The sequence below is a fragment of the Malurus melanocephalus genome, unplaced genomic scaffold (assembly GCF_030028575.1).
Source record: "Malurus melanocephalus ecotype Western Australia unplaced genomic scaffold, MMel_1.1 scaffold_1045, whole genome shotgun sequence".
NCBI classification, from domain to species: domain Eukaryota; kingdom Metazoa; phylum Chordata; class Aves; order Passeriformes; family Maluridae; genus Malurus; species Malurus melanocephalus.
The window spans coordinates 69,544-97,092 of NW_026624277.1; the positions used below are offsets into that span (position 1 = coordinate 69,544).

At 45.8% G+C, this 27,549-nt stretch overlaps 1 protein-coding gene across 2 annotated transcripts in view; it reads left to right on the top strand.

Moving 5' to 3' along the window:
• Nucleotides 1-26,309, top strand: part of MORC2 (MORC family CW-type zinc finger 2) — a 44,905-nt gene extending 18,596 nt beyond the window's left edge. Inside the window, exons 9-25 of one of the 2 annotated variants that reach the window (XM_057386750.1) lie at nt 1,881-1,960; nt 6,747-6,829; nt 7,702-7,787; nt 11,397-11,537; nt 11,956-12,110; nt 12,238-12,366; nt 13,631-13,736; nt 18,820-18,952; nt 19,260-19,334; nt 19,446-19,820; nt 20,244-20,384; nt 20,478-20,532; nt 21,282-21,423; nt 21,746-21,937; nt 22,032-22,125; nt 23,498-23,686; nt 24,540-26,308. In XM_057386750.1, coding sequence (XP_057242733.1) covers nt 1,881-1,960; nt 6,747-6,829; nt 7,702-7,787; nt 11,397-11,537; nt 11,956-12,110; nt 12,238-12,366; nt 13,631-13,736; nt 18,820-18,952; nt 19,260-19,334; nt 19,446-19,820; nt 20,244-20,384; nt 20,478-20,532; nt 21,282-21,423; nt 21,746-21,937; nt 22,032-22,125; nt 23,498-23,686; nt 24,540-24,608 — 2,245 coding nt within the window. In that variant the 3' untranslated portion in view covers nt 24,609-26,308. Of the gene's footprint in view, nt 1-1,880; nt 1,961-6,746; nt 6,830-7,701; nt 7,788-11,396; nt 11,538-11,955; nt 12,111-12,237; nt 12,367-13,630; nt 13,737-18,819; nt 18,953-19,259; nt 19,335-19,445; nt 19,821-20,243; nt 20,385-20,477; nt 20,533-21,281; nt 21,424-21,745; nt 21,938-22,031; nt 22,126-23,497; nt 23,687-24,539 lie in introns of both variants that reach the window. The other variant, XM_057386749.1, reaches the window with a different exon arrangement.
• The last annotated feature ends 1,240 nt before the right edge of the window (nt 26,310-27,549 follow it).

Sequence of the window (27,549 nt, forward strand, 5' to 3'; positions counted from 1 at the left end):
TGTGGGTGAAGTAATGTGGTTATGCCAGCATGTTGAAAGCAGCCTGGCTTTCAGACTGTGCTGTCTTCCAGCCYGAGATAGCTTTCATCAACCTTACATAGGTTAGAGATGGTGCCACCAAAATCCTGACTCTCTAGCTCCTGACATGGTGAAATCACCATATAGTTTCTGGAAGCATTAGCACCTACCTGCTTTTTCTCCAGGGAGGAAATCCTTATGGATAACAAAAAATGAGTTTAGCAAATWGTTTTTCAGGGAACTGTGCTTGTGGTATGAAAACTTTGGGAGCAAGGGATTCCTGTTGGTGAAACTATTTCTGATATCAGTACCAGCACCCATCTGTGCTCACCCACAGAAACAAACCTAAAAGAAACTTTTCATCAGTACAAGGTTGTTTCTCATGAATCCTGACAGTTTRTGCACCATTTGGAGGGAATTTTGTCTCACATTAGGATCTAAGTGTGATTGCAATCATTTGGTCAGTCAAGTGTTACATCCCTATGTGGTTTTGCCTCTCTGTAAAAACAGCATTTCTAGTGGCTCTTGCTTTAGCTAAATGCTGGAAAAGTTTATCCCATCCATTTGGGATGCGATTTTCCTCTCGATATTTCCAAACCCCCGTGTCTTAAGGTAATCTGAGTTTCTGCAGGATCTGCTTATCCTAGGTGTCATCTTTCCTCATGATGTGCTTGGAGGTGATACACACTCATGAGCTTCTGCCTCCCACATGCCCATCTCACTCTGCAGCAGTCAGTGAATTTGGATTTGTATTTGGCATATTAGGATACAGGGAAGGTGAAACAAGCTGCTGCCTTTCCAGCACTATTTACAAGGTTGTGAGTCAGATGTGGAGCACAGAGARCTGTGCTGAAACTTGAAGTTCTGGTCAAATTGTTGCTCTATTTTGAGCTAGCCCTGTATGAKATGGACCTGTCAAACTGCACCTGTGGATAGCTGTTCACAGGAAAGGTTATTTAGCTGTAGTGGGAGGGTTTTGAGAAACTTTCCATATATTTTCACTCCTCCTTTCCACTTCTGAAGAAATTATTTCTGTAAGTCTTGAGATTTGTTCCAAGAATACTGGTGTTTYGCCCCCACTGGTTTAACGTGTGCTGGGGGGTATCCAGGGGGTCTCGTCTCTCTGCGTGTACCACAAGTCTCCTGCCTTTGAGRTCGCCTTGGCYAGCACTTCCTGGTGCTATGTAGAGGACAACCCACGTCTGGGCTGATGGCTRACAAAACACCTTCCCCAGTGGACCAGAAGTCCTRTGTTACCAGAGATGAAGAAGCAGAGTGCTCAGCCGTGTGGTTTATTCCAGGACTTTATTCCCAAAGGGACCAGGGAGGAAAGAGGGAGTTGTGGAGTTACCGGCCCATTAATATATCCCTCAGGGCCCGTYACCTGAGGAGCTGGGTGGGGAGAGAAGGTGAAAGGGGAACATAACAACCAATAGGAGAAGGGATAGGCGGAGAGAGAGAGATCACATCAAATCCAACCAGGACATCAGGATTTACATGTTCGTGGCAAGAACCATTTCATTCCCAGGGGGGTTATCAAACTATTTCCACCATTATGTGCTGAATATCTCAGGACTGGCTAACCCTTTAGCATTTTCTGGGGTGGTTTCATCTACCACAACACTGGTTAATGCAGAAAAAGAGAGGATATCATGCTTGCAGCTACTATTAAAACATCTCTGACTTAAAAAGATTTTGCCTAGCTTCGTCCAAAAACGTCCAGTTCATGATTTGTAAACCTCCTCCATTTATTGTATCTGTTGGGAGGAATAAGTAGCATGTGGGGACCTCTCATGCAGTGATGTAATCTTGGTTTGACTTTACTGGTGCGTTTGCTGATTAATACATTTTGATCATCAAAGGATGTACAAATATACTTCAAACCGTTTCAAGACCCGTGCAGAGCAAGAGGTGAAGAAAGCAGAGCACATGGCAAAGATAGGTGAGTCCTCAGGGTATGCATGTGCCCTTATTCATCTGTTGCTAAGGGGAGGACCAAACTTTTGCTGGGTGTGATCTGGGATTGCTTGCTTCTGGGATCCTTTGAATTGCTCAGGAACTAAATTACTGCAGCAACTACAGATGACATAGATTTACTTCCATGMAATGGAAGGAATGTACATTGTTCCCAGAGACCATTTCAGGTGAGTAGCACATGTACAGGATACCCTTGGAGTCCCAGCTGTTCGCCCTCACTCCAGCAAAAGCCTGGCTGAACCTTGTCACSCTGCAGTTCTTCTCTTACCTTTAGCAATGAGCTTTTGATTGTGTTCTCATTCTGCACCTTTTCTGTTAAGGCAGCTAAAAACGTAGATTTTTATTCTGTCACTTAATGTAAAGAGATTGGTTTGGATGTACAAGGAAACCGTGGTTTGTTTGGTTTTAACCCTTCCAGGCATACCATTTGCCCACCTAATCTTCCTTTCTTGTTAGGTCCTGTAACCCTCAGGGAAAACTGAGTTTGTTATTATTGGATAKTCAGCATATAGGAGTCGCACACACATATAAATACAGCATTAAACTGTATCATAACTGCATTAAATCTCCAGAAATTTAACACACAAAGCAGTGTGCCTCCCTAACCCTTGATGGAAAAATGCTGTAGTGAAAGAAGAATCTTGGAAGTTGTAAGTGACCTATATGTGACCTGTATCTTCTGGTAGGTTTCATAAGTCAACTCCATAAATCATTTAGAGACGTGTCCTGTGTCCCTGTGTCAGAGCTGCTTCAGGCACGTCTGTGTGTGGCTGCAGGTCAGATGCACAAGAGATGGTGCCACATTCAGCCTGTGCAGCATCACAGAGGGCAGTGTGGCTGTGACTCTGCCCCAAAGCAAAGCAGCAGAATGAAATTWTGTGAATTTCCATGTTCCCTGTTCCTCCTTTAGGATGTACAGCCTGGCAAGATAGACTTGATAAGATAAAGCTTAAGYAGATTTTATTGTGTGCCTAAATCCTCATAGATTAATTTATTTTTAGATTGAGTCCTATAGCAAGGGCAGGTCTTGAGCACATGCTCCCATTGTTTTTCAAGAAGATGCAAAGAGCAGGATTTAGAGAGGCTTCTTCCCTGAAGCAGTTTATGACTTGGGTGACACTTAAAAGTGGAGTTTAGTGTCTGGCACTGAAAAATGGTGCCCATTGCCATTGGTGTCCCAGTGCTGAGAACTAGGCCCGTTGTCACAAAAATGTCACACATTTCCATCACCAAACCAGCCTGGTGCCTCTGTGTGTGCAGGGATCACTGAACCTGCAGTGTGCCCAGGTGGCCAAAAAAGCCAATGGCATCCTGGCCTGTACTATAAATAGAGTGGCCAGTAGGACCAGGGAAGTGATTCTTCCTCTGCCACCTGGTACTCAGCACTGTTGATGCCACACCTCAAGTACTGTATCCAGTTCTGGGCCCCTCATTTCAAGAAGGACATTGAGGTGCTAAAATTGAGTCCAGAGAAAGGCAGTGGAGCTYGTGAAGGGTCTGGAGTACATGTTCTATGAGGAGAGGTTGAGAGAGCTGGAATTGTTTAGCTTAGAGTGAAGGAGGCTCAGGTAAACTGCCTGAAAGCAGTCTGTAGCCAGGTGAGGGTAGGTCTCTGCTCCCAGGCAACTAGYCATAGGATGAGAAGCTGCGCCAGGAGAGGTTTAAGTTGGACATTAGGATGAATTTATTTGCAGAAGGAGTCATTAGATATTGTAATGGACTGCCCAGGGAGATAGTGGAGTCACCATCCCTGGAGGTGTTTAAGGAAGGACTGGATGTGGCACTTAGTGCCATGGTTTAGTTGATGTGGTGGTGTTGGTCACAGGTTGGACTCCATGACTGCAGATGTCTTCTCCAACCTAATTGATTCTGTAATTSTGTGAGCCAGCCCAGTGCCTCTGGAGTGCAGGGATCACCAAGCCAACCCAGTACCTCAGGGAGTGCCAGGACTATTGAAATGGCCTGGTGCCACTAGGGAAAAGAGGGTGCTGAGCAAAGGGCTTAGGACACTGTGGTAAAAACTCCCAGCTGACCTCAGACTTATTGCAAGATTGGGCCACATGGAGCTTCCAGGACTAAAATATACTGGGGTGTTACCCTCAGCAGCATACATCTCATTGCTTTGCTTGTAGGAAAGTAGATTTAATCTGTAACACCTAGCTTTCTTGTTCTCCTCCTGGTAGAAACGATTAATTTCTTGTGGTCTCCAGCTATCCAGAGGTATCCTCACTCAGGAATAATTTGCAGTTTGCTCTCTCATACCTAGGAGTACATTATGAGAAATGGTGAGTCAGCTGAGCAAACAGCATTTCCAGAATGCCAGAGTTACCTGCCTGCGAGGAATGTGTTGGRATCAGTCAGACTGAGAGATTGCTGMGTCTCTGAAAGTATCTTGTGAGCTTGTGGAATTAAAACAGGATAACCAAAAAATAGCTGGAGGWGGAAGATGTATGAGCAGCAGTGACTATTGGTGACATAGCTTTGACATATTTAAAAAGTGCCATGGCTCAGGAGTGAAGACATACATACGTTTAAGATGAGGAAAAGCCACTTTTCATTCCCCAGGAACTCTTTTCCTGCCTCATGTGATAAGCTTAGTATCCAGATCCCTAAGTGAGTGGGTGGACCTAGAAAAAAAGTATCATTCTTGGGCTGTGAAGGACCATCAGCTGCTTTCTATGTTCTTCTGCACTGAGGTACCTTGGCATTCTCATTGCCTGGCTTCTGGAAATCCCAACGTTTGGAAAGCAAAAAAACAGAAGAGGTGAGGAGTCATGCAGGTTTCCAGTACTGGAAGCTAACAGCTCTGTGCTGCTCTAGRTATTATTTTGGAGTATTTTGGTGTGTTAGGTGCTTGGCAGTTAGACGTGCTTGGCAGTGCCATGGGTACTCTCTGTTCCCTGGGAGGATGTGTATGCAGGTTCCAGCTGCTGTGCACTCGCTGTCCTGCATAGGACACGCATCTTCACCCCTTGGGGCCTCAGCCCTGTAACTGAATCAGTCCCTGKCAGCCGTCTCAGCTGTCACTGCGTTAGGGGAGCAGGTTTGACCTGTGCCCTTTTGGGTTACCACCATAGCCACAAATATATTTAGCCCAGCAGCAACTCCCTAAAAGCTCTGATTGAAGTGGAYCAAGTGCTTTAAGCAGCCTCCTGCCTTCCATTGGCTTGATTTAGTCAGGCTGTCTCTTAATGATGGCCAGTCACACAGTGCAGTCTTTGGTGAGCAGYTGCGAACCCCAGAGCACACTGCTATAGGGGTCTGGTGAACAAAACTCCAATGGGACACCGTGTAGAAAGGAAAAGGGATTTCTGTTGTAGTGGCCGAAGTGAAGAGACTGGCTACTGGCTACAGACTCTGGTTTGCTTCTGGATGGCAACTGAGTGCTGCTTTTTGGAGAGATGTTGGTAATCCCTAGAAGCCAATTGCTAGCCTGTCATCTTCTTGTTTACCTTGTCCTGTGTAAATCTTAGGCAAGGTTGCTCCTCCACTGGTGTTGTTTTGGGTGTCTCACAGCCACCGTTTATCTACCTGTGAGGAGAGCAGGGAGGGAGATGGCATTTAGTTGTACTGTAACCAGGCYGCTGCCCCACCCCATCCCCATCTGAGGGTGCAGGCATGTTTGGGGATGTGAGCTATGCCCTCCCTCAGCATGCACCTATTGTATTTCCAAATCACAGAATCACAGGATGAGTTGGATTGGAAGGGTCCTTAAAGCTCATTTTGTCTAAGGTCTCCCTGGAGCCTTCTCTTTTCCAGGTAAACACCCCCAGCTCTCCCARCCTGGTTCCAGAGCAGAGGGGCTCCAGCCCTTGGAGCATCTCCATGGCCTTCTCTGGACTCACACCAGCAGCTCTATGTCCTTCCTGAGCTAGGTGYCAGGGCTGGAGGGAGCTCTGCAGGTGGGGTCTCACCTGAGTGGGACATGGGCAGAATCCACCCCCCGCCCCCTGCCCGGCTGCCCATTCTGTGCCATCGTTCCAGGGCATGGGGAGTTTCTGGGGGCCAGTGCAAACAGCTGGGGCACTGCCAGCTCTCACCCACCAGTATCCCTAAGTCCTTCTACTCAGGGTTGCTCTCCGTCCATTCTCCTTGTGGAAAATGAGGTTKATAGAATTAATCTTAAATAATGCAAGGATGGTGTGTGCCTATTGTCAGCATTCCTGTTTGTCTAGGAGAGAGGCAAAAAGGGGAGTTTCTTCTACATGGTACATTCTTCTACATGGTTTCCTGCATGCAAGGATCACATTCAGGGTAGGTACAGATTTGTCTTTTTTTCAGGCAAAATTCAGCAATTATCAGAGATAAAAGCATTTCTGAGATAGTCCTTTCCCTTAATCTCTGCAAGAAAATTGCCACTTTGGAACTCATTTTGAAGCCTGAACTTASTCCTGATTTTGTGAGAGCCGGTCTCTGAATCATGTTAGCAGGCAGAGCAGGCAGGGCCACTGGCATCCTTACACTTTCCAGTTTCTTGTTGACTTTTTCATGGATCCTTCCTTCAAACATGGTGTTGAAGTTTATCTCTGCAATTGTCCCARTGTTGACTGGGACCTCTGAACATATTTAAGGTGCCTTGTCAGTAGGGCCCTCTCATATAAGGTTTGATTTTTGTACTTTTTTGTCTTCCCTYTGTACCCTTGTACACATCAGTGCAGCAAGGCTCTCTGGAATTGCTCTTCTTGATGAATGCCTGACAGTGTCTGTCTGTACCAAATGGCTGACATCATCCTTGTCCCTGTATGTTTCAGCGGAAGAGAAGGCTCGAGAGGCGGAGAGCAAAGCCCGTGCCCTCGAGCTACGCCTCGGAGGGGATCTCACGCGGGAGTCCAGGGTGAGCTTTGTGCTTTTGGCAGCATGTCATGCTTTGGGCACCAAGGGATGGTTCAGAGCACTGGCGGTGGAGTGATGCTGGCTGGGCTGCACCCCATGGCAGCACCCCATGTGCTGGTTAAGCCGGTGGTTCCAGTCAGCAGTRAACTTCCAACAACATTTAGGCATCTCCATGGTCTCATCACCACTGGATGTGCTTCACCATCTTCACATGGTGTCCAGCCCAAGTGGGAAGTGTGCTGGCATTCACCKGCCTATACCCCCAATATATCCTGCATGGGCAGGTGGCCTCCAGACTTGAGGTGCTTGTTTGCTGAYAGCCTTTGTGGGAGTGGTCTGGGGAACAGGACTAAAACTATGGGCTTTTTGTCTGTTTTCCKCTGCCTGTGCAGCTGATTCTGGGGCTTTTGGGCAGAGGCTTTTGGAGAAGTTCTCTTTGCTTCCTTCCAGTGGGACTGTGACTTTGAGAGGGGCAAGACAGAGCCCTGGTGCCAGGAGGTAGGAGTGGGGCTGGCAGGGACATCAGCAGGGTCAGCAAGTAACAGTAATTTAAAATCACTGGGCTTCCTATTGATATGTGATGGAAACAACAGTATCCAAGTGCCCTGGATGTTTTCTTGTGCTCCGGTGTTACTGGTTTCGTTTTCTTTGGTCCTTTATTACACTTAGACATTTTCCTTCAAGCAACTATGTAGCTGCCCAAACAACCTAGCATAAGTGCTGCCCTACATGTGGAGTCACACTGTTATTCTCTACCRCTAGTGAATTCTTTACATTGAAAACATTTTTCAGCTCTTCCTGAAAGAGGAGAAAATGATAAATTGAGTGAATTTTATTAATTTCTCAGCTTGACTGTGCAGTGCCTGTTTGCAGGTGATGCTGCGTCAGGTTCAGAACTCGGCCATCACCATGCGGCGGGAGGCTGACGTCAAGAAAAGGATTAAGGATGCAAAGCAGCGGTGAGTGAAGGGGCTTCCAAACTCTGGAGTTCCTAGGCTGTTTGTTCCAGGTGTTCATGTGTCTCTCCTGKTTTGTATGTATGTTTGGTTCATCTCAAAGTTCTAATATCCATGCACATCTTATATGCCTCTGGGCTGTTAAACTGAGCAGCTGGGTCACTATTCTGGTTACCTCTGCTATTCCCCTCCTACCTGCTGAAAGACATGTGGGTCTCTGGCTTGGGTTGTTTGCTTTAGATGTTTACCTCGTTTTCATATCAGCTTTTTTCACTCTTGCTTTTTCACCTGAAGATGAGGTTCAGGCTGATGAACAAATGTTCACAAGTTACAGTGAAACAGCTTTAGGAATTTTAGGGATGTTTTTTAAAAGCAGGCTGAGTTTTGGTATAGTCAGTGCTGTGAAATCCCAAGGCATTTTTCTAGCTTAGCTCTGATTCAATTGACTTTGGCTTTTGATGTACTCATAGGAATATTTCATTCTTCATATACGGTTGTTTTGCATTTCTCCAGAGAAGTGATAGCCAGAAATAAATGCTCTTAAAACAAATGCTGAGTCTGAAAAAGTTGGGGATTTGGATACAGCACTTCTCCATTCCCATCTGTATATGTGCATGCTCATTTACATGGTTTCCTAGGTCAGAATGATCACAGATTTGATGCCAGAGATAGATCTAATTCATCTTAAGATGTGTCACGATCCGCTTAACTCAAGCAGAAGTTGTGATGGTTCATTATCCGATCTTAGAGTGCAAAAGAAATGAGGGGCAAGTATGTATTCAAAACCATGAGCAATTTTATTGGATTTACATGATAGAAGAGGGTGAGAGGGAGAAAAAGAGAGAAAGAGAGAGAGAGAGAGAGAGAGAGAGAGTGGGGTTAGAGCTACCAACGGCTCAGGCGAGTCCTCGAGGTCTGGATTCCATGGATTCGTCGAAGTCAGTTGGGGAGATCTCGTCAGGGTCTTTTCAGAGAGACTCTTTACAGTCTTTTCGAAAGCGTGCGGCAGCCGGCCAAGGGGTTCTGAAGCAGGGGAAAACCAGCCAAGAGGTAGGGAAAGAATGTGCATTGTTTTGAAAGGTGTTCAGCACAGACCGKGCAGTTCTCCTCCACCTTGGTGGTAAGAACAGTGCAACCATCCRTAGCTTACACGTTGTACTCAGCAGCCTGGAAACTGGCACTTGGCGGACATCCCACCTTGATCTGGCTCGGACTCCTTAGAGCAAGAGTCCCCCCTTCTCCCCCTTGGGGGTTTTGCAGTGTTCAGTCTCTCTCCAYCTTGATGATCGTGAGACAGTCGAGGGACTTCCGTACGGTCTCTTACAAGATGCTAAAAAGAAATAAATAAATACAGCTTTAATTTAAGAGTGCTAGAGTTAGGACTGAAGATACAGAAGCTTGTGAGAGAAGCTATTTTCTTCAGCTTCTGCTTACTTTTCCAGATACAGCTTGTCCTTTAATTCTTGGGTTTGGTGACCTTAGTGTATAACAAAAAGTTTTGTGAATAGTCTTCTGCCCTTCCTGCCTGTGGGCAAAATACTTTTTCCTATTAATAAGCAGACCAGAAAAAAAAAACAAAACTGGGCAGGTATGTGGCTTTCCCTGTGTCTGTGCATTCATCACTGGTGAGCACAAGCAGTTCAGAGGATCATGCTTTTCCACAACATTGGACTTCAACCAGAAAACAGAAAAAAATACTGAAAAATGTGTATAATGGGACAGCTTCTGTACTAATCAGTTTTTGTAGTCTTTTAGAAAATTCTTAAGTTACAGAGGATGTCCTAGGACAGTTTTCTGCTTTTTCCCTGATACTGGGTGCATCAATGAAAGAAGCGCTTTCTGGTTTCTGAAGGCTCTGTATAAGATCAGGTTGGATCTGAATCAAGACAATAGGACCGGTACTAAATTCCTAGTAATGAGATCTCTAGCTTTTGATCCACTACTTCATTTTCCATGACTGGGATGATGATTTTATTTCCTGTCCTCTCTGGTAAAAATGAGAAGCTGCCCTTGTTGTTCTATAGGTGAGTACATTACTGTAGGTGAGTACATTACTGTAGGTGAGTATTACTTGAAGTGTAAGGCTCTACATTCTTTTCCAGAAGTTAGAAAAAGAAAATGAATCCCTGAGATGGGTGTTTTGCCATACTTGCTCATGCTCTTGAATCACTTGTCTACCTTGATGAGCTGAGACCAAAGGGTCACATTTCAGCCCAGCATTTGGCAGTGTTCAAAACCCTCTTGGCAAAGATTTAGATTTAAAATTACTGGAAGCTGCTATTCCAGATGTTTTCCTAGGAATATACCACAGTCACCTGTTTTAAAGTAAGGTGTATCACAGGGTATCATGGCATCTGTGTGGGGCAGGATGGCCTTCAACAAAAAACGAATATGAATTTAATCTATTTTTGGGATTTATTTTGCAATGTTTCACCGTTAAGACAGACTTAGACCTCATATCTGCAGCTGATCATTGTGTAGGGCTCTTGCGTGCATGGCTCAGGTTCTACTAATACCTGATAATAGTAGACAGTCAGCAGAACATTTTAAAGAATTCCACTATCTTCAACTAACCATTTAAGCAGAAGTCAAATTCCTCATTAAGATAAAGCACATAAGTGCGAAGGACTTGATGGAGGCAGGTGGGGAATATAAAGTACATCAAATTTGAGAGTGGTGGACAGGACCGTGGTGTAGGCTCTGCCTTGCAGTAGATACAGRTTTGGACCTCGCATTTGAGGATACCTTCAGCCTGAAGCTGAGGATCCTTGTTACGAAAAATCCTCAGCATAGATTTCAGGGAAGCTGTGGGACCTGATTAATWTAGCGTGATGAAGAGCAGGACTGCTGTTTGTGAAATACAGGAATTTTGTTTGATTTGTAGCGCAAAATCTTGAGGATTTTGGCTTTGATTGACATAGAATTCCTTGTAACCAAAGATTCATATTTGGAAATCCCTGTGGACTCACAAATGTACTTGAGGCCAACTTTTGTAGGGAGTCATCTGCTATGTAGAAAAGGGAGAAATCATGCAAATTCATATACTGACATTCTAGAAAAAAAAAAAAAAAAAGCTGTGCTTGGGCTGTGGTTGTATCCTCCAGCTTTCCAACTTAAGGAGCAGCCTTGGAATTGGAGAACTAGGAGAATTTTCTAGAATCTGAATATCAAGACTATCTATCAATACTAGATTTGTATTGAAATATACATGTCCATGCTTTATCTTGATAGGGATCTATATCTGGAAAAATACAAACCAAAATAGCATGGGGAAGGACTAGTCTGGGCGCAACAGCACTCATAAGACTAGTTCACTGAATAAAAACATCTGAAGTAAAAACCAGAATCTGTTCTGAAGGAGAAAACATATTCAAATGAATAATTAAATTTTCTGTCCAGCCTWAATTAGTATCTGTATTGCAAATTTTTTTTGTTTTGTTCATATTGAGTTATAATGCCCTTTCAACAAATGTTTTATATTTTTCACAAGTAGCTGATTACAGGATTAATTTAATGCTCAAGAGTGCTAGATTTCCATACCCTCTCTCTAACACCAGCAAATAATGCACTTTATTTTCAGCATTTCTTGAGGCTCTGATTCATTCCCTGCAGGGCGCTGAAGGAACCCAAAGAGCTGAACTTTATCTTTGGGGTGAACATTGAGCAGCGYGAACTGGATGGCATGTTCATTTATAACTGCAGTCGGCTGATCAAGATGTATGAGAAGGTGGGCCCACAGCTGGAGGGTGGCATGTGAGTCTTGCAGATTTTTCTGCCATATTTTTCTTAAGCCTGGCATTTTTCTACATCTGACTTAGGCTGTGCAATGACTGTGTTCTGCATTAATCATTCTTCATGAGCCTGAGGCTTGCTCATTTTGCCAGCCTTCAGTTTGCATTCTGACAAATGAATTATATTTAATACTGTCTAATGTTTCCCTGGTTTCTTGACAGAGAGTTCTCTACTTGAAGGTTAGTCATCCCTGCAGCAGTATGAGGTGCTTGGTGTTCGGTGCTGACAAGTGCTGATAGTAGTAGTGCCTCATTCTAGGGACAATGAAAATAATTCTTGACATCAAATACAAATATTTGAGCCCATYTTACATTTTATATGATGATTCAGATTGCAGGCCTGTTACTTTAATGTTTGTGACTGTGTGTCTCTCTTCCAGGGCATGTGGAGGAGTGGTAGGTGTGGTGGATGTGCCCTATTTGGTTCTGGAACCAACCCATAATAAACAAGACTTTGCTGATGCCAAGGAGTATCGACACTTGCTGAAGGCCATGGGAGAGCATTTGGCTCAGTACTGGAAGGATGTTGCAATAGGTAATGAAGCTTCACGATTACCAGGGTCTGGAAGGAGAAACTTGGGTGGCTGGAGGGYAAACAAGAGTGCAGATGGTGATTTTGTCATAATGGCTCCATACTGAGCAGGATGTGGTTTGCTTTGCAGCCCAGAGAGGTATCATCAAGTTCTGGGATGAATTTGGTTATCTATCAGCAAACTGGAACCAGCCTCCATCACGTGAACTGCGCTACAAGCGCAGGAGAGCCATGGAGATCCCCACCACAATTCAGTGCGGTGCGTCTGATCCAGCTGCTTCTCCCTGGGGAAGAGGGGGGAACTCCTKGCTGCAGCTGAGGGCACCTAAATGCATAGGAGATTTGGGATGGACTATGATTATTGCCTCCTAGGGCCTRTCTCCTCTGCAGGTTGCCTTGCAGTCAGTGGTACTCTGTGACATCCTAGCATAAGGCTCCCTTCCTGCACAGTTCACTAACTGATCTTCAGGTGCCCTGACAGAGCAGGGCAGGTATGGCCAGTAGCAGTGTTGAGAGCAGGCTTAGAAATACCATATGAACTGGAACTCACCAAAGCCACCCATCCCAGAACCAGAATAAGATCTGAAACATCCTCCCAGGCAATGGGAAGTGACCACRTAATTTGTACCCTGATGCAGTGGCCTGCTGATCAGTAGTGTGTGTCAGCAAAGAGGGACTGTTTTACAGTTACCTTGGAATTTAATGCAAGTTCTCTTCTATGCACTGAAAAGCTCTGGCTAAGCCCTTGTTAGGGTAATGGGAAGCTCAACACCATCACTTTGTCTCCTGGTAGAGGGACACCAAACTCCCTTATTTTCTCCCCAGGACTTGAGGATGAGGTTGAGGAAAGGAATGTAAGGTCATTCTTGTGGAATAATTTGTTAGGCTCTTCTGCCTTGATGGTTTCCTCAGGCTTTTCAAGGTTCTTCTGAAAGAGGAGGGGTTTTACTTTCCTTGTCTTCCCTTGTTGATATCCTTCCAGAGCCTGAATTAAGGACGTTTGGATTTTCCTGGTAGAATCTGATTTTGTGAATCTGTTGGTTTCCTGGTRGGCCAGCAATACTCTGGAAGAAAAACTTGTGTTCCTGGTTCATCAAAAAAAAAATAGATCATTATACATTTCTCTTTAGTGGATAAGTCTCTGATTTGTGTTATTTTGGTATCATTAAGAGACAGGCTGACAGSTGGGCTGAACTGTGCTGTTAGGACGACTGGCTGTTAAATTCAGTTTGTATATGCCATTGTTGCAGCAGGAGTGTGAGGTCCTCTGGTATTGGTTGATGATGCCAGGCCTCATTGCATTCTTGTTAGGGATGTCTTTGAGAGTTKCATTCAAGCATTTTCTGAGCATGAAGCAAGAATTGACTCAATRTATTCTGTGATTGTCTCACTTTTCTTTTGGCCACTAGTCTTACTGTTGTTGGATACACTTTGRTGTGGTCCTTGGGTGTTAAATGGGCTGTAGAGAAAAGTGATGCATCTCAGGCTGTGTATTTCTGACTTGCAAAGCATGTGTCTGACAGATGTCTGTCTGAAGTGGCGGACTCTCCCATTCCAGCTGAGCTCAGTGGAGAAGAACTACCCTGATACCTGGGTGTGCTCCATGAACCCTGATCCTGAACAAGACAGGTAAGAATMGGTTAAGACTTTTCTGCAGTGTGCCTTATCTGTACATTTGGAGCTCTTTTCTGGTTGTCTGTTCTTTGAAAACAGTTGGAGGGATTCCATTCCTTTAAGTTCTGCTCACAGTCTGTGAAAAGGCATGTGTATGGGGAGCTGAATGCTGCGTGGGCATTTGCGATGTACCAATTTGGAGGACATCCTCAGCAAGTGACAAATGACACCAAACTGGGAGAAGCAGCTGACAAACCAGGCAGTCATGGATCCATCCAGAGGGACCTGCAGGCTGGAGAAATGGCTGACAAAAACCTCCTGAAGTTCAACCAAGAGAATGCAAAGTCTTGTCCCATGGGAGGAGCAACCTCAGCACTAATGTGCGCTGTCCATTCCAGAGCTGAGCATGCTCAGGCAATTCTCATCAAGGTATACAAACACCTAATGGCAGGCTGCAAAGAGGACAGAGCCTGGCTCTTCCCAGTGGTGTCCTTTGGCAGGACCAGATGGCACGGGCACAAACTGGAGTGCTGGAGGGTCCCTCAGCACAWCAGAAACACTTTTTCTTGCCAGGGTGATCAAATCCTGGCCCAAGTTGCTCAGGGAGATTGTGGAGTCTCCATCCTTGGAGATATTCCAGGATGTGGTCATGGGCTCCTGGTGTTGGGTGGCCCTGCCTGAGCAGGGGATGGAACCAGAGGGACTGCAGAGCTATGTCTAGCCTCAACCAGTGTTACAGTGACATTCAGATCCTTGGTGGCTTTTCTGCACTGGTGCCAGAAATACTRCTGTAGATATACATGATATTAATTTTGCTATGGGCAGAATAGATGGCAATTGGAGAACTATCATGTTGCACGCTGGGAGTTACATGTTTTCGGGAGGGCTTTGCAGTTATCTTTACTGCTTCTACACCTTCCACTCATCAGACACCAAACTGCAGCAACTCCACTCGATTGGGGTGAGCCCAGGAGGGGCATTTTGCATGCTTGAGGGAGCAGYGCAATGATTCACTTTCCAGTGATGTGTTTTGCAGTTGTAAAATGTTAATAGAATCTAGTAATTTATTTGAGTGAAGAAAATGATTACCCTAGGTTGCTTCTCTGTGGAGAGCAATGCCTGGAAGCCAGTTCTTGTCTGTATTGTATAAGGAAGGGAGGCTACTCCAYTGTAACTCAGGTATCTTGGCTCAGGGCTTAAAGACAAAGGGGATGAATCCAGGTGGTAACTTTTGATTGGAATAAAAATTGTAACATCTGTGGCTGAAAATTTTATAGAATAGTAATGCAATTTGGAAATACTGGTTTTCTGGCTTCTTCCTTTTGGTACCTCCCACTGGAAGAATACCTATGCTGACTTCCCTGTTGGTCCATGTGTATGTAAAGCTCCTGCTGTAGAGCTCTGAGGAGCATGGCAGTGCTGAGGATGTTCCTGGACAGAGTGCTGGGGCAGGGCTGAGCTTGGAACCTAGAAAGGGGCTGCCACATCCCCAACCCTTCAGGTGGAAGCAGTAGTGAGGCTGGGAAGATGTTGCTTGTAGGCTCACACAAACACAGACCATGTAGGTACACACATGCAGCCACACAGATATCACAAGTGGGCGTGTGCAGCACTCACACAGACTGCACCAGTGGTTTCATCCTTTTCCCTCTTGGCTGGTCAGGATGAAGGACCACTGGTGGAAATACTTATACTTATGGTCCATACCTGGCCTCCAGATCCTGTGCCTCTGGTTACTTGCACTGGGATAGATGGGCCTTGAGGCCTGCAGTCCCAGGAGGTGAGGTGTACAGACCTCCCTCTTGTGGTTACACATAACACACACACACACTACAGACTTCACASTGTCTTACACTGGGCATCTCTCTGTCTTGACTGGATTGGGATCCTTGCTATTCCAAGGTGCTTCCTGCCTAGAGACACCCTCCGCTCTGCCTACACCCCTATACTCATCTCCATCAGCTGGACAGTACTTATCTGTCCATCCAGTAATCAGCTTCTATGGGTCAGCCTTAGACATTCCCTCTCCTCGCCTCCCAGGTCACCTCCTGGCTGGCTCCTCTTGCCTGACGTTTGCTGTGGCTCGTGTTCATTCATGCGCCTGTAGTCACAGCAGCTGGTGGCACTCAGGCATATGGGCCACTGTGACCAGTGGTCCCACTCCAGCTGCTGGCACTTGCACTCCAGTACACAGATGCACMCACAGAATGGAGCCCCTCACCTAGGAAAGGGGGGACATGGAGGTTAGTATACAGAGCTGTACTGACCAGCCAATGGTTTATGTGCAACTGGCCCTTGTTATAGTCTGTTTTTCTCAAGTTTGTTCTTCCCCAAATCATCTCAGTCCCTTCCTTTACCTGCTTTTGGTTCCTCCCATTGGTCCAAAAGATGTTTCTAAGGGCTGCCTCCATGGACCAGACCCTGGGGCTGAGGCTGCCATGGGACAAGTCCTGGCAGGAACCCAAAGGGGTTTCTGTTCCTCTGAACAGATTTGCATTCCCCAATTCCCAAACAGCCCAATTCACATCCCCTGAGCTACCTTTGGGCTTCTGGGCTTATGGAAATGGACCTGGGATTGCCTGAAAATAGCCATAAAGGGRTGCTATTCAGGTCCCCTCACCTGCCATTGTATCTGTGCTCTTCTGTCTGCAGATGGGGTCTTTATTGCATCACCTACCAGGAACTTGATTTTTGGATAAAAGAATTAAAATTTTTTATTTGCAATACCTTGAAAATTGGGGGTGGGTGCAGGTGGATGCCTGCATTTCATGTGAGAACATGTTGGCATGTTGTTTGGAGTGAGTCCAAGTGCCTCTTCACTGCATGCTGTGCCATCCTACRTCCTCCGTGCAGGGAGCTGGGAAAGGGCTGGTGGGGCGCGGCACTGGTGATCCAAATTCCTGGTCATTTCAGCTTCAAAAGGAATCTCAGGAGTCTTACTCTGGAAGAATAAATAACTCCAGAATATTTTTCTTATTAAGTAGGCTTACGTGTACCTTCCAGAAGTGAGTGCACTTGTGTCCTTTACATGAAGCAGAAGTTGCTCCAGCATGCTTCTGGCTTTTGGCTGGGGCCAATTCCAAGTGCTGCACTACCTGATTTTTCCTGCTAGGTCCTTGTGCAGAGTTTGGACACCTTCACATGGGTGTCCTGATCATTCCAGGTATTTGTAGCATTTGAAGGATGACAGGATTTGAGAAGCACATGTGTGGGATCCTCAAGCTTGGGTACTGTGMGGGTCTGTGCGGTCTCATCTAGCCAGATTGGAAACGAAGCAATGTCAAAGCTGCTGTTGAGAGTCTTCTAGCATCAGAGATCACGTGGTGGTTTTGGCTGCCTTGGTGCAGAGTCCACTGTTGGCACCGAGCCTTTCCCCACCCTTCTGGTTTATCCACCTGCACTCAGTGGCTGCTCGTGGCATGTTGTTCCAGATCATGGGATCTGAATGCCCTTCTTCGTCTCTGTCATGGGAAGCAGTCACTCCTTCCAGTGATACAGTCTGTGTTGGGATCAGTGCTAGGTGCCACCATTGCTTACTTTGCTACGGAGAAGGCAGTGTCCCTGTTTCACACTGTGAAATAGTGTCAGGCTCGCTTGCTTCTGTTCCCCTACCTGACATCCAGTTGGATTCTAAATGTCTAAATTTGAATGGGTGGCTGAAGCACCAGTTGTAGATGATTGTGTGTCTCAAAGCTCCTTGAGCACCACTGGAGTCTTGGTTTTAGGCTATTCTGACTACCAAGATAATTCCTTTGTTCTGATTTGCTGCCTCCAATGATGCAATCTCTGGGTTTGGATGCCATGAGTAATCTGAATTATTCCTGTCACAGAACTGTGGTGCTTTCATTATTTACTGTGTTGTAAGACACAGCTTGGCAATGCTTCCAGCCTTGCCATGAGCTGGACGATGCATTTCTATGCTGGAAGACTTGTATGTGGTGTTACTTGTTCAAGTTTATCTTTGGGAACTGCAGGTTTGGCTGCAAAGTCGTTTTGCAGTGATGGCACACTTAGCCAAGGAAGCCACACTTGACCCTTAGCCAAGGTAGTAACCACTCTATACAGTGCTTCAGCCRAGAAAAGGCTGATGGAGGAACTGCTTCTTGTGCTCCTTCTCACTCACTAASCTGAATAATGTGTGTCTGGTCGACAGAGATCTTGATAAAATCATCTCTCGTCAGCTTCTTAAAGCTTTTGAGTGSTCTACAGTGAGAGCAGCGTCCTCCCTTTACTAATAAGACTCACATCTGCAGGTTACCAGCTTGGCTCCAGTAGATTCAGCTTGCTGGATCTCTTGTCGTGTACAAGGGCCATCCTCTGCTTTCTTGGCRCAAACCATTCTTGCATGACTTTACTCCAGCAGGGCTGATCCTGGTCTTTCCATGATTTCATTTGGTTACAGGACATGAGCCTGAGCTCAGTCCCCTCTTCCTGCTCTGGCATTGCTCCTGAGGACCAGCTGCTCAGCTGGCACTTCAAAGGTGATGCCAGTCCAYTTGAGAGGGTATTTCCAGCCTGTGTTTTCCTCCTCTCTCAAAGGCTCTTCCGGGATTCTGCATCTGAGAGGACCTGGGGGAGTAGGATACTCACCACTATTGTAGGCCTTAGGCTGAAGAGGATGGAAAAAGCAAATAGCTACAGGGTATTGCAAGGGGAATTTGAGTGGCAAGGCAGAAGGCATCTGAGGCTGGAAGGCTTATGGTAACTGGTCATGGGTTACTGGTGCTGTGCTTTTCTTTCAGAAGGGAAAGAAGTTTGTGGAAAGAGGAACTCTTATGAAGACATAAGCTGATAGGAAGGAAAACTGCTGAGAAAACCTGGAATACACATGCAGTACAGAAGCTACCACAGCTATCATAGTTCTTGGGCTCTGAATTGGTGATTCCCAGCATAAATGCCTTTTTATTAACAACTATRCTTTCAATTCTTATTTCTTATCTGTTTCCCAAGATGAAAACCACTGCCTTTGAGATTGTGGTTACTGCAGAAAGGCAAGTGGCTTTTCTGCTGCATTTGGGATGAGATGTTGGGATAATCCTGTGTGTGACACCAGTTCTGCTGTCCTTGCTGAGGTTGTCTTGCATTCCCTCCATGTTAGATGTGAGGCTGCAGAGCAGAAGCAGAAGGTACCACTGGGGACTCTAAAAAAAGACTTGAAATCACATGAGGAAAAGCAGAAACAGCTGACAGAGAAAATCCGCCAGCAGCAGGAAAAGCTGGAAGCTCTGCAGGTGAGTYTGGAGGTCTCCAGCTAGGCAGAGCAGGTGTAATGGACCTCCTTGTGCAAAGGGCTGCTGCTGAATCTGAAACCACATGCTCCTTCATGAGGCTGACACTGTTCTAATAACAGAAATTCACCATCTCAGATTACATTTAATTTTCTGTTGAGAAAATGGGTACTACAGCTGAAGGGATGTCTCTCGAAGGATACAGAACACACCTTATAATTGTCAATTTTAGCCTGGAAAACTGCTGGGATGGGTTCAGGCAGCCCCTGGCAGCCTGTAAACATGACCTTTCTGATTTTGTTTTYGATAGAAAACCACTCCAATTCGATCTCAGGCTGACTTAAAGAAACTGCCTTTGGAAGTGACCACACGCCCTTCAAGGGAGGTAAATGGGATTCTGCTGTAGTCTTGTACTCTTTTGTGCTTCCTTAGCTATTCTGAACAGCAATTCCCCACTCTTCTACCCTTCCTCTCTGTGTACCCTCCTTCATTTCAGCACACCCGACCTCAGCGCCCACGGTCTCCTCCTTTGCCTGATGTAATCAAGAATGCTCCTAGCCGACCACCAGGATCTTCACCTCCTCCCAAGTCCAGCAGTCAGCTGAAAAAGAGCTCTTCAGATCATCCAAATACCAGCTCTCCCAAGCTGGCCAGCATGCWTTTAAAGGAGGAGGCCAGCACTTCCAGGACACACCATCACACTGTGACAGCAGGGAAGTCTAACAGCACTTTAAAAACTCTTGCCAAACCAGGTACAAACATGAAGTCCCTCTCCGGCCTGCAGAGTCATAAAAGCCCACGTGAGACACCCAATCCAAAAGCTACCAAGGCGCCAGCTGTGAAGAAATCTGCCTCTAGCAGATATTCACAGGTAAGAATCAATGGAATGAAACCCCTCAGCTCCTCACCCACTTCTAAGGCTGTCCTGCTAAGCCTGTCTGCTCTGTCTTGTGGGATATGCATTGTGGGTCCTGCACAGGATGAGAGAACTTGTACTTTACTCTTGGGTTAGGGTGCCATCTACACCCTTTAAGAAGACTTGTCTCATCTCTTTCCTATTAGACCATATTGTTTCTCCAGAAAAAAAAAAGCATGTGGAGTGGTGGGGTAGCATTTGCATGACGATGTAGCATCTCTAAAACCTTCCAGAAAACTACCAAACTAAATACTAGTTAATTACCAAATTAAAACCTGGATGTTGGTTTGKTTTTTTTTTTTTTTTAAGTTGGCTGAAAGGAGGTTTTGGTTGGTAGCAGGCTGGAATTAATAGCTAGAACTTTTTTGCTTCCTTTAGGCTTCCAGCACTCGAAAGAGGGCCTTGAACATCTCAGAGGATGGGTCTGAGGAGGAGAGGGAGCACAAAAAGGAGAGGACAAAACGAGGAAAATTTTTGGCACTAAAAGAAGAGAAGGATTCCAATGAGGTGGTGGTGGAGGTGAGAGTGTGCTGGTTTCCCCAGCAGAAGGAATTTGTCAGGTATTCATAACCTTGATGGGAGTGAACTAATGTGAGYTCTCTCTGCTCCCAGCTCACAGACAGTGCTGGAGAGGAAGAATTGTTGGAACTGAAGAAAGCACAGAAAGGTGAGAAATGAGCCCTTGGGCTGCCACCAGTATCTGACATATAAAAGAGCTGTTGCATCAGTTAAACATATGATTTCATTAATGAGATTTTAAAGTAAGAAATAGTGTAAATTATGACATAGATGACTAACTTGAATGAAACATTTTGGCTGGGAACCCTTTGATTAGATCAGAGGCAGTTATGGTGTGGTCAATGGCTGTGTCATGTTGACAGGGGTAGGGCTGGGCTGCAGTGTGTAGCTGATGCATGTTCACCCTTCCTGAGTGGATCATGGAGCCATGCCAGCTGGAAAATGCTCAGGACTGTGTCCAGATCTGTTGCACTGTTGTAAGAGAAGAGGGGCTGGGAGACCCCAGGAAAAGTGATAAAGCAGGGTGGTACTGCATCATCTGCCAGAGAAGAGCATTTCTTCAGCATGCTTCYGAGGAGGTGTCTGGAAAGCGGCCCACTAGGGAGATGTGACAAATTGTCCTAGAGGCCATCATGAGACTGGAAAACCCATGTTAAACAGCTTGGAGTACAGGAGAGACCTTCCATCTGGAGTCACAGCTCATTTCCATGCATCTTCATGTATCTCAGCAGGAGCTGACCTGTATGCCCATTGTGTTTTTATGGTATCYGTACTTTTTGAGGGCATTGTCACAGGTTCAGGTGTGCTCCCTGTTGAGGTGCCTGAATTTCTAGAGCTCCTGTAGAATGTGCTTTCCAGCAGCTGAATGTTTGCAACACCTTTGCTTCCCCCTCACAGATAAGGGGCTGCATGTGGAAGTGCGTGTGAACAAGGAATGGTTCACGGGCCGTGTCACAGCTGTGGAAAGGGGCAGGCACACAATCCGGTGGAAGGTGAAGTTTGATTATGTCCCTACAGACACCACACCAAGGGATCGCTGGTAACTATATTGAGCTTTTGGATTTTGGAGGCTTGTTTTTGTTTTGGGAGGAAGGGCCTGTTTGATTGCCATAGATGCTGAAGACAAATATGCTGTTGTCATGTCAGGAAAGTGTGAGGTCAGGACTGTTGAGAGCTTCATAAGGAATGGGCATGACAGATTCCATCAGTCTTTCCCTCTGATGCCTGCCCTGGAGGCAGCTGTTTTGTGTCTAGAGGTCTGAGTGACACTTGGGTACAAGTTCTGATGAAACTTAACCGTGTTTCAGGTATGTCCAATGTAGAAAAAAAATTTCTGACATTCTCTTAATACTTTTTCTCAGGGTAGAGAAGAACAGTGAGGATGTAAGGCTAATGAAGCCTCCCTCTCCTGAGTACCATGCTGCAGACACACAGCAGGAAGAGGAGGTGATCGTGGCTGAACCTTCTACCTCAGATTGCATCAGAACCGAGCCCGACACCACTGGTCCCAGCAGCAGCCAAGAAACAGTTGACTTGCTGGTCCAGATCCTTCGGTGGGTTCACTTCAGCCCTTGTAAGCTTTGCAGTCTGATTGCTTCTATCTGTTAAACTTCCAACTCTGGCTTTGTGTTTTGTTTTCCTGCACAGGAATTGTTTGCGATACTTCTTGCCTCCAAATTTTCCGATCTCCAAGAATGAGCTGAGTTCAATGAGCTCAGAAGGGTTGTTGGCATTTCCCTTGGTGAGTTCAGTACTTCTAGAAAATTAAGTTTGTGTGTTTTCCCCACACATATTCCATTCTTATGGCAAATGTGCATCCTGTTGATGCAGAAGTGCATTCTTGAAAAGGTGATTTTGATCCTTGGCAGACTAACTTAGTCAAGAAAAAGAATGAGAGATGCCTTGAGTCTTGTAACAGTGGTCTGAGGATTTTTCTGATTACCATACATCTGTGTGAGAATGCTGTTGACTGCTGCTATCATAAATTCTTACCCATTGCTGTTAAACTTCTAAAAAAGAGAGGCCACGTTAGAGGTTTGTAGAAGCAAGAAGTAGACATATCTGTTAGTTTTGCTCCCAGCCTTAGAACTTATGTGGAGACAATCTTAAAAATGGTAAATAATAACAAATAACTATCCTCAGATTCACAGAATATTCTGAGCTGTAAGGAAGCCACAAGGATAATAGAGTCCAACTCTTAGGTTAATGGCCCAAATAGGGATTGAACCCACCTTAGTGTGGATTCCATCCCTTTATAGGCCATTTACTTTAGTGTGAGAGAACATGGAAGCCAGCCCCTTCCCACTTCCCCTGGAGAGCAGGTTGACTGCCAGCGAATCAGCTGCAGACATTAAGATTTTTGGCCTCTGTTTATTTGAGCACAAGACAGGTGGGACTGAGCTTCCACCAGTGTTATCCACCCGCAGGCTGGTACCGGAGGTCCAGTGCTGGCTGGAATGCAGGGCAAGGGAACGAGCCTCTGACTCTTCCCTTCTCCAACATACCACCAAAAGAGACCTTTCCAGGAGGCACATGTAAATGACAAAAGCCACCTGCAGATGACCACAYGCCTAAAGCCGGTGCTGTTCTGTTCTCCCACACTTGCAGTGTGTGTATTGGCAGTCTCTCTCGTCTCCTCCCCTTCTGTTAACTCAGGCATCTGCTGGCAATTGTTGGAGCTCCACTCCTTCCACAGGACACTTAGGTTGTGTCTGGGGTTTTTGGYGAGTGTAGCTATCCCTACCTTGCAGTGAGAGGCTGTGTTGTCTGGGTGATCTCTATTAAGGATACTCAGAGWGTACAGGAGATGGCATGCCTTGCCTGCAGCGTACCTGTGGGTTCAAGCTTCTTAAAGCACACAGCACCCTTAATCTAARTTCAAGCAGCTTTGGGGACAGTTCTAGTATTGGAAGAATGTGTGTTCCGTGCTRGCTAGAGTAGGCAAATCAGATGTAAATATGAGTGTGGGCAGGGTGTGCAGGGGCACGCTGCAAGGAGGATTTGATCACGGAGGCCAGGAGTTTGAATCTTCTACAAACCTCTGAGTGTTCATGTTTTTGTCATGCTCGGTGCTTTCTCTTAACGTGTCATCTGTTGTGTTTTGCCTACTACAGAAAGAATATTTTAAGCAGTATGAGGTGGGTCTGCAGAACCTGTGCAATTCATATCAGACACGTGCTGATGCCCGGGCCAAAGCTTGCGAAGAAAACCTCCGGAACTCAGAGAGGAAGCTGAGGGAGACGGAGGAGAAACTGCAGAAGCTGAGGACTAATATCATGGCCCTTCTGCAGAAAGTGCAGGAGGTGGGTAAGGAAAAGTAGCCAACCCTGAGCTGCCTCAGAGTAGCWATCTGGCTCATCCACTCTGCTTTACAAGTGTTTCTTGCATCTTACTGGACTCCAGCATCCTCAGCTGGGAACAACTTAGGCTCTCACTGCCCACCTTTGGGTTCCAGGCCCTGGGAGTCCTGATGTGTGTTAATTCTCACAGAATGATTTTTCAGGGCRTGTACATATGCACAGGTTCTGTTCTCCACCTTCTGCTGTAGAACATGAGGCTGCAGAAGAATTTCCCCAGGCATAGGCAGTGCTCAGCAGGGAATTTCTGCCCCTTTCTTGGGGGCAGATTCTGAACTCCATATATGGAAGTGAAAACCTTTAAACAAATAGTATAAAAAAAACCTTATGGGGAAATTGAAGTATTAGTTATACTATTAAATTAAGAAAGACAATATGTATTTAATTAAAACATTTAAATAAATAATGTTAAATTTAAAAACAACTTTAATAAAATTGAGATCAACCAATGGGAAGGTTACTGAAAACATCTAGGAGCAGTTGCTTCCTGTTAGGAAAATGTTCTGAATCTAAAAAAACCCTAACCAGACCTACCGATTGAGATCAGTAAATCTATCACTTGAGTGCATTGTTTGAGCATCGGGTGCTGATGGGTTTCCAGGTATAGGCTTTTGGGTGCTGACAGGGAAACTGGGGTGTTGTCATTGCAGCTGTCAGCAGCTGGAGGGTGCCAGAGGTTGGGACATAGAGGCTGAGCAGGCTGAGATGTCACAGAAGCTGCTCAGCTGCTCTGGCTCCTCTTTTCTTACACTGTTCAAGATTCACTTCTCACTGGTRTTTCTTGTTCCTTTTGTTTCAGGACATTGATATTAATACAGATGATGAACTGGATGCATATATCGAGGATTTGATCATGAAAGGAGACTGAGCAGCTCCRGTACGAGTCCTGGAGAAGTGCAGAGGAGCTGGCTGCTGCAATGGGAGATGTGGATCTCTCTGTGGATGGATTGGGGCAGCTGATGGGGAAAGAGAGTTTTTTAGACAGTGCTCATGTTGGTGTACAACTTGTTCCTGTGACTGTACATGAGAAACATTCGTGCTGTTGGCAGGAAAATTTGTAACATGGTAGTTCTCTGAATCTCTTTCTTTCATTTATAAATATTTATTTTTAAATGAAATGGGAACTGTGCCGGATACAAGGAGTGTTTTTAGTGATGCAGGAATGCGAGTACCCTTTCTGCATCTGGGCTATAGTCCTATGCTAAAAGCGGGATCCTGGAGCACCCTGCCTAGCAGGTTGTCTCCAGCCAGAACCTGGCAGAAACTGAAAAATAAGTCTTGAGTTCTGGCAGAGGAGGTCAAGATTTTGTTGTGAAAGATACTGAACTGGGGCTAGAGAAAGCCAAGCCAAGGATTTGAGCTATAGAAAGGAGATATCTCTGTGTGAGTGTGAATGGAAGGGGATGGAGCTTGATGGATCTGGGGAATTTGGCACTGGCGTGTGCAGTGAGCTTCCTGAACAGGAGGTTGCTGTAAGTGGGTGGAACTGCCACTGTGGTAACAACCACGAGGCTGAAGGTTTTTCTAGAAGAGGATGACCTCCTGGGCTGCTCACAGTGAGCTGTGAGTATCAGAGGGAGAACGTTGGAGGTTGGGTTCTCTGCTTGCAGACACTTTATTACTCACTTCTGCTGCTGTTATCTCTGAGACATAATTACAGCGTCAGAAGRATTTCTTGACCACCTGACAATAAAGTGACCCATGTCCTATTGTCACCCCTCAGGTTTGTGTTACTTTGATCAATTTTCTCTTCAAGATAATTTTATTACTAGAAAGTAATTATTAGAGAGAGGCTATTTGGAGCCTTCAGAGCCCTACACCACTGATTGGCATCTGGCCCTGTGCCTACAGCAAGGAAAACACCTGTCCCTTTTTCTTCAGCTGCAGCCAGCTCCTTGTAGGCCACTTGTGGCCAAGGGGACTAGGTCTTGGTTTGCTGGCTGGCCAGCAGCCTCTCAGGTCTCCTAGGATGAAGTGCCTGTGGACTCATGCTCGGAAACTGGAGTCCTCTGGAAGCCAGGTGATTGGAGAAACATGGTGTGAGCAAGAGGTACCCACCATCAGGGAGGTCAGGTGGAATGGACCCTAGGAGTTCACTTGACACCTGGATGTGTAATAGATGCTTTGCAGAAAACCCTTCCAAATTAAACAAACTGTTGCGCAGAGAATCTTTGGCACTAATTGTTTATAGTCCTGAAGAACTCTCTAGTTATACAGACTGCAGGAGAGGGGGAAGGCTTTTGCTTATTACCCGAATGCCAGGTGCTTGTCACAGCACACRGTGAGACTGACTGCTTCCATCCAGAATCTGGGCCTGACCTTCAACAGTAAATGAAGGTAAGGAGTGTTCCCCCATCCTCATACACCTTCCTGCAGAGGTGCAGGCTCCACCAGTCTCCTCGCACATACTGGGGGCTAGTTGTGGTGATACACTGCTGTTTCTGATGAAAATCATCTGGAGAAGCTGCACTTTTTWTTAAGGTGAAAGAAGAAATCTTTGTCCTTCCCTGGAGCCAGCAGACATTTTAGAGAACCAGATTTTGTTATATTGCAGTTCAGAGCTGCTGCTGCACATAGGCTTTAATCCCTGACACCCAGAGGACACCAGTGTGGGGCTAACAGCTCTTACACAGTTCTTGAGTTTCTTGGCATAGTTTGATTCCCTACTTTCTCATGTTAGGAGAGTGCTACTGTTTTGTTTTGGGTTTTTTTTTCCCCTCTGTTCTGTAGAACTTCTCATTTCCAGTTTTAATTCTTGTCTTTTAACGCATTTCAATTTTTTTGTCTTCTAACAAGGTTTTTTGCTAGGAAGAGCAAGCCAAGAACTTTTAAGTGCCAGTAAGTCCAGTTTTTCATTCTTACACCCTTCCGGGCAATCCTCTGCAGCTGCTTTTTTTCTTTGTTTTGATTTTGYTTTTGTAAATTTGTTAAGTATATCTGTGTGTACCATGACATCTAAAACCCATAGCCTCAGAATGCTTCCATTTGGGATCCAAACTGCTAGCTCCAAGCAGGGTACACTCCAAMGCTGTATCAGGCAGTTCAGGGCATATTGCTGTTGAGATCTCAAAATCAGGGGGCGAGGGTGCCCCACAGCTCTGCACCACACACCTCTGCYATGGGTGTTCTTCCTGGTATAACACAGGGATGTTTCTGTCACATTTCAAAGGCAGTTCCAGTTCAGCCATCAAGAACCTGTTCCCTKCGTGTAGCTCTGCCATTAACACCTCCTCCATTGGGCAGTTAAGCCTGTTGATGCCTCTGCTTTTCCTGTCATCCTCTCTGCGCTCAGTTGTTTCTTACAGCAGAAATACTAAGAATAACACAAGTTTCATTTTGCACAACATACCCCTTCCCTTCTCTATGACCAGCTTAATCCCTTCCTTATGCATTCCATTTTGGAAATTCTTACCACAGCTGTCCGATGGGTGCTTCATGCCAGCTCCCTTCTGGCTGGTGAGGTTGCTCACTGCTGTAGTTAATAGGAAAGTGCCTTGTTTTAACATGAACCTATGGGACTTGTGATTGTTTTTTCAAGTCAACTTTGCTTCAGTGGCTCACCTGCTGTAGTTCACAACACTGGTGGGCTCCTGACAGCAGRGCCGTGGTTGTGCTTGCTGCTTCCTTTGTTGAAGTGCCACCCTGGCATCTACGGGCTCTGTCAGCGCTCCTCCACCTCACACAGACTTGCCCAATTTCTCTTGAAGAGTGAGACAAGAATCCCCAAGCTCATGGCAGTTGATGCCTCTGCCAGTGTGCAGGATGTGGTCCTGCCTGCACATCTTTGCAGGCCATGTACTGCTACTGTT